The 12,806-nt window shown below is 38.0% G+C and overlaps 1 protein-coding gene across 1 annotated transcript in view; it reads left to right on the forward strand.

Moving 5' to 3' along the window:
• The window catches only part of LOC127573139 (succinate--CoA ligase [ADP-forming] subunit beta, mitochondrial-like), a 79,818-nt gene extending 67,468 nt beyond the window's left edge, over window positions 1-12,350 (forward strand). The window contains exons 10-11 of the mRNA XM_052021070.1: window positions 4,818-4,906; window positions 9,739-12,350. Of these exons, the coding sequence (XP_051877030.1) occupies window positions 4,818-4,906; window positions 9,739-9,813 (164 nt within the window). The 3' untranslated portion in view covers window positions 9,814-12,350. The remainder of the gene's footprint in view (window positions 1-4,817; window positions 4,907-9,738) is intronic.
• The last annotated feature ends 456 nt before the right edge of the window (window positions 12,351-12,806 follow it).

Below are 12,806 nucleotides of genomic sequence, written 5' to 3' on the forward strand. Positions count from 1 at the left end.
AGGGATTCCAGCAGGCCCTGGGGATTTATCCACCTTAATGTTTCTCAATATATGCAGTGCCTCCTCCTCCTTAATATCGACACATTCCTCCGTAATTTCACCATTATCCATGTCCTTCTCCTTGGTGAATACTGTTGTGTTATAATAAAGCAAAAAGGTTCAGTGATGCTTTCAAAAAAATGTTCCACAATGACTCAATAAGTGGGTGACATGAAACTCATCACAATGCTTCCATTGTCAGAGCATTTTCCACCGTAACCCCTACTTTGGCTGTTTTAGACATCAGGCTCTGCCATCCTCCAACCCAGTGTTGTCTTAAACATTGTGTACTAGTGCACAATGATCGCAATAGACTTTGGATGTAGGATGACCCATCCCAGTTGCCTTAGTTGTTGGATCCACCCCTTTTTCCCACCTCTCCCTATTGTTTTGGACATTGAGCCCCTCCATTCCTCATTGCCTTGTTACTTTGGACCCCTAAACACACCCTGCTGGTATTTTTGTTTAACGTTTGATTAAAGCTACAGTGTGTTATTAACAGTTGATTGTGTTTTTAAATAATTTGAAAGCCCCACTCACTAGTCTATGTTTTGAAGTTCCTCAGAGTGAGCCTTCTGCTCTGGAGTTTTTTGTACAACATCTTCATAAATAATCTGGAGGTAGGGTCAATTAGTGGCTCAGTGTGTGGAGGATCCATAACTATTAACAGCTACAGAATTGAACAGAATAATCTCTGAGGAATAAGGAATAGGAATGTACTGGGGAATTGGGCAAGCAGACAGCAGATGAATTTCAGTGTGAAGAAGTTTAAAATGCTTCACTTGGAATACAGTATCCTGGAAGGGAACATTACATAGCTGGAAAGAAAATCTTTGTAGTAAATTAGAAGGACTTTGAGAGTTCTGATTGACAAATCCAAAGCTTTCGAGCTAAGCTTGAGGGCAGTGAGTAAATAAATCAGATTATGGAATGTATTAAATGATTGGAAGGTGTTCTGTCACTTTATAAAAGTGTGATGTAGTCAAACTAAGAAAAGGTGTATAGTTCTTTATTGTCATAGTGGAAAAGGATATTTCATCTATTGAAAAGATACCAATCAACATGAGGAAGGAATGGACCAAATGCAGCCCTGATTTAAACTTATGATCTTACTGGAAGAGGGAAACTTGGGAAATAATATAACTTCAGTTTCTTGTGACTCTAAAAGATTTCGTTACATTTTCAGTCTTGTCCAGAACACTAGGGCATAGCCTGAGAATGAAGCTGGACTGGTAAATTTGCAATACAAGTCCCCAATGGGGAGATTGTGGAAGCAGATGGTGTTGATTAATTTCAATGCAAATTAGATTGTTCAGTAGGTTATATTTTGGGATACAGTATATAAACAAGAGGTGATGTGAACTGTAGAATGTTTAGGAGATTGGGTGACTTTGGATCAACTTCTCTTAAAGCTTTCTAAAACTTGGCATTTTCCTGATCTTGTTGATGTACACCAATCAATAGAGATAGATTGAACGTAGAACAGTACAGCACAAGAACAGGCCCTTCAGCCCACTATGTTTGTGCTGACCATGATGCTATTTTAAACTAATCCCATCTGCCTGCACAAGGTCAATATCCCTCCATCCCCTGCATTTAATTGCATTTAATAGTCAGTGATTAATCATTGTTGTTGCATCCAGGTAAGTAGAAGAATGAAGAAGTTTTTGTTTAACAAAGCAATTCCAAAATTCTTGTGTTAATTTTAAGCATTTGCAATGCACTGTTGGAAATTCATTTTGTCTCAAGTCGTCAACTCTAATAGACTACAGGATTAAACATTGTGCTCTTCCTAGTGCTCATTAAGTCAATCCCAAAATTCAAACTCTTATGAACAATTGAATATGTTTAAATTAAATTATTTTTTATATTCTGGAAATGTAGAATGAATCTTTGTTATTTCTAGATCATATTATGTCTTTATTAGGTAAGTAAAATTAATTTGTGTGTAACAAAGTTTTGGCACTTGCAGGTTTGTCCAGAATCAGACTAAATGCTGAGATGGTGCACCAGCAACCTGCAGACCGACAATTTTCCAATGTGATAATCCAGCAAATAAAACTATCGTAAAACTCAGACTTAGAGAATACTCATGACATGGAAGGAAGCTAATTGGCCCATTAAGTCCCTAAGAGCAATGCAGCTAATTTTATGACCTCACCCCACAGCCTGCTAGTTATTTTTCTTTCAGATACTTATCCCACCATCTTTTGAACAATTTAATTGAATCTGCTTCCACGACTTCTCCTGTCAGTGCACTCCAGACCCTAAATACTCACTCTTAAGGTTTTTTCTCATGTCCTGTTGGTTGTTTTCCAGTCATTTCCATTCTACAACCTCTGGGTTTTGATCCTTCAGCTAGTGAGAACAGATTCTGTCCAGCTCTCTAAACTTAATTAATTTAACTTCCTCTTTTAGATCTTCTCACAACCTCTCTGTTCTAAGGAAAATCAACCCCAGCATCTTCAGTCTGTCCACTGAGGTCTTTCTTCTCTGAAATTATTTTTAGTAAATCTCTCCCTAAGAGATTTGAGATCTTTCCTAGAAAGTGTTGTCCAGAACTAGACACAATATTCCAGTTATGGCCAAACCAGTGTTTCATAAAAGTTCATCATGACTTCTTTGCTCTTGTATTTTGTATCTCCAGTTGTTTCATTATCACTTTCTTAACCTACCTTATCTTTATCAATTAATTTTGTACAAAACGCACCAAGATGTTTCCGTTCTTATCCTCCTTTTAGAATTGTATACTCCAGTTTGTATTGCCTTTTCTCACTCTTTTACCAAAATACAACCTTTCACATTTCTTGGCATTAAGTTTCATCTGCCACTTATCCACTCATTCTATCAACCCGTCTATATCTTGAAACCTGTCACTATTCTCCTCATAGATCACTGTTCCTCCAGGTTTTGTGTCTTTGGAAGACTGAGGAAGTGTACAGTAACCCTTTTATTCAGGCATTCTATTTCCCACACTTCTTTTATTCACGGGGCTCTGGATCCTTTTAATCATTGGGGTGCTCCTTTACTCTTTACCCTGACCCAACAGTACACTGTTCCTGTTCCCTTTACACACTGTGGCACCATTTTCCATGTTTCTGTTAAAGTAATTGGCTCTCTGACCCCACAGTCCTGTTACTCACTGGGACTTGTTTCCCTCCACTCCTGTTGCTCACAGAGATTCAGTTTCTGTAGCACTACCGTTAGTCGCCTAGACCAAGCTTACCATGCTTCTTTTAACCACACTAGAATTCTGTTATTGTTTCTTTACTCACTGATGCTCCTTAAACATATCAGGGATCTGTAATTTTATTCTTCTCACTGGAAACTTGTTCCTGCTCCTTTTGCCCATCAGGAATCTGTTCCCTGTACTACTTTAGAGCAATGTTTCCAGGGCTGTTTTTACTGAATGGTCATCTGTTTCTTTGGGCTCTTTTGCTCAGTGACACTCTGTACCCTGGGCAGCTTTTACTCACCAGCTTTTTTTTAATTAATTTCAAAAATAAATTTCATTCATAATAAAAAAAATATACAAAGGAATAAACACTGCAAAATTTTTACATTCTTGGTGTCATATGGTCAGCACATTCTATAGTGTTAACTTACTTTTTTAAACCATAGCACAATTGCCACTCACGTGGCCCCCTGGGGTGATACATCTCTCTGTTTCCCAGGTCCTTGTACATATTTGGAACCTGTCTCCTGCATTCCAGTTACTCACTGAGACACTTACACACTCCTTTTACTCACTGGTTCTGTTCTCTACACTCCTTTTCCTTACCAGGGCTGTGCTTCCCTTGCTTATTTTACACACCAAGACTTTGCACTTGTATTCCTGAAGCTCTTTTTTCCCCCACTCTCCTTTTACTCACTAGGGATCTGTTTTCATCACTACATTTATTCAGCAGGGATTTGTTTTCTGCACTCTGTTTAATCACTGAGACTCTGCCTCACGTGCTCCTTTTATTCAATGCAATTTGTCCGTGCATTTCTTTGATTCACCAGGGATCACTTCTTCAAGTTCATTTACCCACCAAGGCAATTGTTTCTCATGCTTCCTCAAGCAAGGCCTCTACTGACACCTGGAGACACAAGTGCACACAGTTGCTGGAATCTGCAGCAAAAAGTCAAACTGCTGGAGGACTCAATGGGTCAGGCAGCATCTGTTGGGGGGGGTGAGGGTAAGGAATTGTTTATGTTTTGGCAGGATCTCAACGCAAAACATCAACAATTCCTTGACCCCCACAGATGCTGTTTGACCTGCTGAGTTCCTCCAGCTTTTGGGCACCTGACTTCCAAAGCAAGCATTCTGTTCTGAGCTCCAAACGTCCTAAGTGATTTCCAGGAGGATAGACAAAATGCTTTAAGGATGATGTCAGGCTCCTTGGGGAATAAAAATGTAATATCCCTATTCCTGGCTTATAATTTAAATGGAAAAGGTACATCTGAGAAGTCACTAAGCAACTCAAATGTAGATAAGAGACTACAGAGGCCATGGGCAAACAATGAAAGGAGTCCATAATATCACAGATAAAACCAAGGAGTTAATAGTTATAAATTGATCAGTAGTTTAGCCAGTCCAGGTCATCAGTGGCACTGGAAAGGCACTGATAGATGTTAGCCACCAGTGATACTGTTCCACTATATGCCTTTGGAAAGTAGAAAGAGACCAGGAGACAAATAACCAGCATGAATTAGCGGATTTTGTTTCACAGTCATTCTGATTTTTGATGGAAGTGTTGCACTGTTTCAAATTTGTTGCTTTCTATGTCATTTAGGTACACGTGTCGATGATGCAAAAGCACTCATAGCAGCGAGCAGCCTGAAAATTCTTGCCTGTGATGACCTGGACGATGCTGCCCGGATGGTAATATTTATTCTGCAATCAGGAGTTTATGTAAAGATGTTTAAAAGTTTAAATTTTGCAATCAACTGTAATAAGTCGCAGTAACCAGCTTGAAAAGCTGCATGTATGTACCACTCCTACCCCCACTCTCAGTCCATTGATATAAAACTACTCACATGCCGCAGGAGAAAACTATCCTTGATTCTGCCACCTGGATACAAGAATGAGGCATTTTCTTATTTAGTATTGTAAACAGGATTTATTACACAGGATAAACTTTGCTGTGAATTCAATTGTGCCCCGACTGATCAATCAGCCAATAAATATATACTTTCTTGTGTTTACATATTATTTCTTCACTGTGCAGCTTCAATTTAAGAGGAGTCTGGACATAGTTATTTGTGGATGAGTTTTTTGAGGAGATTACAAAGGAGATCGATGAAGGCAGTGTGGTCGCTGTTGTCTTTAATAAGGCATTTGACAAGGTTCCACATTGTAGACTGGTCCACGAGACTAAGGCACATGGGAGCCAAGGCAAGCTGGCTAATTGGATCCAAAATTGGCTTGGTGATAGGATACAGAGGATAGTGGTGGAAGGATGTTTTTATGATTGGAAGCCTGTAACCAGTGATGTACCATGGGGATTGGTTCCAAGTCCTTTACTGTTTGTGATATATATTCATAACTTGGATGCGAGTGTAGCAAATATGATTAGTAAGTTTACAGATGACACTAAAGTTGGTGGTGTTTTGGATAGTGGGGAATGTTGTCTAAGGCTACAGCAGGAAAATAGGGCAGGGCGTTGGGAGTTGGAACTTAATCCCAACAAGTGCAAGGTGATGCATTTTGGGAAGTCAAATATGTGTAAGACATATACAGTCAATGGTTGGGCCCTAAGGAATGTGAATGAACAGAAAGATCTAGGGTCCAAGTCCATAGTTCCCTGAAAGTGGCAACATAGGCTAATAGGGTAGTGAAGAAGGACAATGGCATGCTTGCCTTCATAAATCACGGAATAGAATATAAGAGTTGGAACGTTATGTTGTAACTTTGCAAAGCACTGGTTAGGCCATAATAGAGGAATGATTTTGTGCTAGAGAGAGTACAGAGGCAATTCACCAGGATGTTGCCTGGATAGGATGACTTTAGTTATCGGTAGAGATTGAATAGGCTGTGTTTGTTTTCCCTGGAGTGAAGGAGGTTGAGGGTGAACCTGAGAGAAACATTTATGGGAGGCATAGACAGGGTAGTAGATAGTCAAAATCTTTTTCTCATGATAATGGTATCAAAAACAAGATGGCATAAGTTTAAGGTGAGAGAAATGAGTTGTAAAGAGAATCTGAGGGGTAAGTTTCTTTACACATAGAACAGTTGATATCTGGAATGCACTGCCAGAGGGGATGGTGGAGTCAGATACAATCACTCTGTTTAAGAGGCATTTAGACAGACACTTAAGTCGGCAAGGTTTCAAAGGGTATGGTCTTAATGCAGGCAAAAGGGATTAGTGTAGATAGGCAAAAAGGTTGGGATGGGTGTGGTGGGCCAGAAGGACACTTTTTTGCTGCGTGACTCTTAACTTCTTTTGGACTGCTAAGTTCTGTCATTATTACAGTATCCCCCTTTGAGGGGAATCTGTTACACATGCTGAAGTACAATAATTGCCTGCATCAGCTCACTACTTGAATTATTTATTTATACATCTGGACAATATAATCACTAAATTTTCAAAACTATATTGGAATTTTAATCTTACTGTAACATTTCCTCCTTTTCATTTCCCATAGTTTCATTGGTCTACTGCTATGTAGTTTCCAGCTGGAAGGAGACTTTCACGACCTATTGTGCACCATGATCTTGCAGTTGACTCATCTTTGATTCTGAAAATATCAATTGATGTAAAATATCCAGAATATCTTTCTTTTAACTTAACCCTTGTTTACTCCTCCATTATAATTGACAGGGTTCTCATTGTGTCTGTTCCATATACCACACTTCTTTCACCCCATTTCCCACCCAGAACAAGGATAGGCTTCTCCTTGTGCCCACCAGCCTCCATCTCAAAGAATCATCCTCATAATTTCCATCACCCTTGAAGTGATGCCACATTTGCACTGTGATTTTTCAGTTGACTGTGATCCTAACCCCTGAAAATATCAGTTTTATTTGTGGAAGCAAAGGGATAGTCCATGTTTTGGTCCCTGACCCTGCACCAGGACTGAAGCTGTAGAGGGAAGATAGTATAGAGAGGTGAGACAGGGGCTTGTTGGTCAATGTCCTTTCATTGAGCTAGGAAGGTTATAAGTTGCAGAGATGGGGCCAGGTAAAGGGAACAAAAGATAAGTTTGCAACTGTGCAAAGACCAAGAGAAGCTGGATGACACATGGTGTTGGTGCCAATTGAGAGAGGATGGTGTATAACATCTGATCTATCTGGAGGATGGGGATCAATTAGAGCGGAGCAGTGAGAAATAATGCTGGGACTGAGATACAGATTCGGTGGTTGTTGGAAATCTTGACTACTTCCACCATTACCTGTTTTTTTAAATCTATTTATTTATTGATTCGTGGATGGTGACGCATCCTCTCACCATCTGCATCCTCTCACCATCTGCATCCTCTCACCATGTCCAGTGTTGCCCCCTTGTTCACAAAGGGTATAGAGATGAACCCCAGTAACTACAGTTTAACCTCAGAGATGGGAAAAGTTCTAGAAAGGGAAATCAGAAACAGAATCAGCAGTCACTTGGACAAATGTGGACTACTTAGAGATGCTAAAAGCAATTTTTCTTTGAAGTAACTAAAGTTTTTTTGATGTAACAAAGAGCATGACTGAAAGAAATGCAGCTGTTGTGATATATGTGGACTTTGTAAAGTGCCATCTAATAGTCTTGTCATCAAGGTTGTAGGAATAAAAGAAAATGTAACATGATAAGTGACAGGAAAGACTAGTAAATAAAGATCGACGAAAGAGCCTTGGTAAAACTACAATCAGTGGGCATTGAGAGGATGTACACTAAAATGGATGGAGTCATACCTCACACAAGGGAAGATGGTTGCCATTGTTGTCAATTAACAGTGGCCAATCAACCTCTGCTCTGCACGTTTTTGGGATGTGAGAGGAAACTAGATCATCTGAAAGAAACCCACCTGGTCAGAAAGATTGTGCAAAGTCCTCACAGACAGCATTGGAGTTCAAGGTTGAATTCAGGGCACAGGAGCTGTGAGGCAGCAGCTCTTTTACCAAGTTTTGTTTTACTGTCTCTGCTTAAAATGGGGCTTGGATTGTATTTCTTATATAGCCTTGTATTTCCAGGACAAAATTGTTTGGCACTTGGAAGAGGTTGGGCTAAGAAATGGGATCACTGGTATTACATGATCTGGAGCACTGGGAAAACACAAGAGACTGCAGTTGCTGGAATCTGGAACAAAAAGCATCCTGCTGGAGGAACTCAGTGGGTCAAGCAGAACTCTGTGGTGTGGGGGGTGGGGAGGAATTGTCAACGTTTCGGGTCGAGACCCTGCTTGTTGAAGTGCAGGAGTGCAGTATCTGTCTCGTGATATCTGTGGGAGACAGTGAGAGAGCAGTATCTGTCTCACCACTTCCCCTCTCCTTACACCAGCTACCCTCCCTCTCCTGATGCAGGGTCTTGATCCAAAATGTTGACAATTCCTTCTCCCACCACAAATGCTCTCGACCTGCTGAGTTCCTGCAGCAGATTGTTTTTTAACTGGAGTATTGTACTCAGTTCAAAAGGAACACCTTAGGAAGGATGCCAAGTCATTGCAGAGGATGAATAAAACAATAGAATATTATCAGAGATGGGCATCTTTAATTATGTTGCCAAATCCCTTTAAAAAGAGTTTGACAAAGTACCATGTTATAAACTTGTTAGCAAAATTAATGCCAAATGGATTAAAGGAACAGTAGCATCATAAATACAAAATTGACTCGATACAGAAAGGAGGGAGGATTGTTGATCAGTTACTTCCAGGCCTGAGAGAAGTATGGTATTTCTCCCCAGGAACTAGTGTTAGGACCATTGGTCTTTTTTGTATTTTTCTGTGAACAGGACTTAAATATACATGGCATAGATTAGTAGAATGGCAAGCACAGAAGTTAAACTTTTTGGACGAAGAATGAGGGACAAATTGAAATAAATGGACCAATATTAGAAGTGCAGGAACAGAGAAAGTCAGATATATATTTATTTATACATATATACAAACACACTTAATAAAGGTGTCAGGATAAAGTGAAAATATGCATAAAATACCTTAAGGATCCTTGGGTTTATTAATAAAAGGATATTACAAAGTCAAGAAGAATGCACTAAGCCATAAAACACTTACTACTTCCTTTGCATCTGTGAGAGTATTGTGTTCATTTCAAGGCACTTTGAAAGCATGTCAAACCCTAGAGAGAGTGAGGAGAGCAATTCCTGGAATATTATCAGGGGTGAGCATGTTTAGATATGTGGAAAGGTGAGAGAAACAATGTGGATGTGGCATCCATTGTTAATATTTTTTTAAAAAATCAAATACTTGGGGGATAAACTTCAATCAGATGACTCTACTGAAGAACTGGCATAGGCATGACAGTTCTTCTGCATTGTGTTGTGACTCTATTAAATACAGCCATTGATAATCATTTGTAATGGGATTGTATTGTTTATTTTCTTTGTAAAAGAACAAATAATGCTTCAAAGAATAACTGCTAGCATGAATTATATTCTGAACACCAATTTTAAAGAGCAAAGTTAAACTGAATTGCTAATGTTTTCGATCTGTTCTTGTAGAAATCATCTGCCCTCTGCCCTTGGAGCAAATTTACTTCTATCTTTCCTTTCCAAACAGGTTGTAAAGCTTTCAGAAATTGTTTCACTGGCCAAAGAAGCACAAGTCAATGTGAATTTCCAGCTCCCAATCTAATCAAAATACTCCAACTTTGAAAGTGGATGCTTTAAAGGGGACAGTTGCAAAACAGCTATTTATTTTTCATAAGCTTATGTTTCTTGAAATGTTTGCTTAATAAAAGTAATGTGGTTAGCAGCCTGGAGTTATTTATTTGCTTGAAGGGAAAGCAATAGTATATTCAGAAGAGGCAACGCTCATTATTGCCTTTTCAAGGCTATATTAACTTATGAAAATGTATCATGTCAATTCATTAACATAGAAGATTTAGAACATCTACGGATTCTGCCTGATACATTTGATCTTAACTTGCTTAGCACTAGGATTGTTTTTATTTTGTGCACGCAACCATAGTGCAGATTACCAATTGGCTTCTTCCAATGAACATGTATAAAATTTTAATATCTACATTAAAATAGTGAAGAGCAGAATGCCATGTAAATGTTGAGTGGTTTTGTTAAATCGTCAATAGTAATTTCTAGCTTTTGGTTCCTTCACATAATGGTCATGCAAGAGACAAGGTACAATGATTAAATTATTGGATGAGCAATCTAGAGGTCTAGTCCAACAATCCCAGGGATCTGAATTCAAATTGCTCTATGGCAGCTGTGGAATTTAAATGTAAATACAAACAAAAACTGTTGTCCTTATCTGATGTGACCTGTATGTGTCCCCAGTCTTATCAAAATGACCTAGCACACCCCTTAGTTCAAGGATAAACGGAAATGGACAATATGTCAGTATCCTGATAAATGAATTTTCAAAAAGCTTTATTCTTGCATGTCCAGAAACAGTGATTATGCTGTTTTGTGTGGTTTTCAGATGGCTTTTTGTTCTTCCATTTAAGAGAGGAAATAGGTCATTTTTATGTGTATTGCTTACTTTTGATTTACACCAGGCCAAACCATATGTTCCTTCAGCTCACACAGATTATTATGAAATGAGCAATTTTTATAATTTTGTAAGTGTTATCGATGAATAATTCTAGCAACTTCAATGAAACAGCACCAAAAATGTATATGCTGCATGTGATTTTAATTGTTTTTGTTTCTCTATTATAAGTACTCTTTTATTGTGCCACTCCTTTTTTTAGACAGTTAAAACACTGGCCAAAAGAAAATCCCACTCAGCACAAACATGATTACAGTAGGAAATGTTCTGAAAGGCTGTAGATGCAGGGATAATGAGAAATTTCAAGACTGAAATCCATCGATTTTTGTGTGGTAAGATATTAGGCGATACAGAGCTATGGCCATGTGAGTCCATTGTATCATAAAACTTTATGAAGAATTCAAACAAAGACAATATGACTACTATGGAGCTTAGTGCTATGGGATGTAATTATGAGTGTGTCCTTATCATAATAACTCCCTGTACTGCTTCAAAAAAATCCTAAATGAAAATTTTTTTAAAAACCTGTAAGTGCTGGAAATCTGAAATAAAAGTAGGAAATATTGAAAAAACTGAGGTTGGGCAGCATTCGTGGAAATAGAACTGGGGAAGAGTGAAAACAAGCTAGTTTTAAGTACAATCCTGGTCTCACCCTCTCTGCAGCTTAAAATTAGCTTGTTTCTCTTTCCATAGCTACTAAACGTTATGGCATTTTTTTTATTTCCAAATCTTCAGTTGTTGTAAATTTGACTTTCTGGGTGGAGCATTTTTCACTATGCAGATTTTTTCAAGACTTTTTTGTTTTTTTGTCTTTTAATCTATGTTCAGATTCTCATTGAATTGTCTGTTTGATTCATTGAAAACTACGTAATTGTAATACTCTATGCAAAAAGTGAAAACGCCAGCTCAGAATGAAATGTAAATGTCATCTGAACTGTGTTTTGTCTTAAGTTCAAACAAGTCTATGATGTACTAGTGGAGTTATTTTATTGACACCGCAACAATTTTTAATGAAAATAATTCAAAAAAAAATTTGAGCATCAAAAGTTGTCCTTGCTATTGTTTTAATACAGAGGAATAATGAATTTTGAAGATTATTTAACTTAATCAAGGTTACCAATTATTTCCAAAAGTTGCTTTCCCTGTTATAAGTAAAATTTAAATTAAATGCACATTTGCTTATGTTCACTAAATTTGAATGCACTAATTGTGTGCAATGAAAAGTATGCTGATTTAATGCATAAATCTGAATATGGTTTTATTTTATAGTTTTGAAAGGTTGCATAAAAATGTGAATGACATTGTGAACTTTGTCATATAATCTGAAATTTCTGGCATTGGAGAAATATTTGCATTTATGTAGCTAAATCATTTGGTCTGAGAATGATTATCTTAATTACCCAGAAGCATAATCAACATCTAACCGAAATTGTGGAAGACCACAATCTTGTCTGTGGTGTTGGATGGTATGTGCAAGACATATTTCACCCTATTTTGATTAACTTTTTCTTACATCTTGAAATTTAAGATGTTAAGCGTAGAAGTAAGATTTTGGGGTTTGCATGCATGATTGAGGTGTGTAGCATAAAGTCCAATTAATGAAGCCTTGGTGGTATAGATTGAAAATAGTTGTAATTTAAAAATAAACAAGTATTTGATTTTTATAGGTGTTCAAAGCTCTCTTTTCCTCTGCAACTTATTGGTTTAGCTTCACTTTCCCAGTCTGTGTTATTTTATAATTTGGCACTGCCTGAAAAGAATACATTTTTAAGTCTTTAAAACTTTAGATTTGAATGGCTTCTCAGTGTTAATGTGTTCAAAATTCTGGGCAGCAATTTGGAAATAACATAGAATAATACACCACAGGAACAGGCCCTTTGGCCCACAATGCCTGCGCCAACTGCATTGCCAATTTAAATGCACATCTGCATGCATGTGGTTTATATCCCTCAATTCCCAGCCTGTTCATATGTCTGTCCAAATGCCTCTTTAAACATTGCTATTGTATCTGCTTCCGCCACTTCCCCTGGCAGTGCGTTCCAGGCACCTACAACTTTCTATGTAAACAAAAAACACCAAGTAAATCTCTTTTAAACTTTCCCCCTCTCACCTTAAAGCTA

The sequence above is a fragment of the Pristis pectinata genome, chromosome 8 (assembly GCF_009764475.1).
Source record: "Pristis pectinata isolate sPriPec2 chromosome 8, sPriPec2.1.pri, whole genome shotgun sequence".
Lineage (NCBI taxonomy): Eukaryota > Metazoa > Chordata > Chondrichthyes > Rhinopristiformes > Pristidae > Pristis > Pristis pectinata.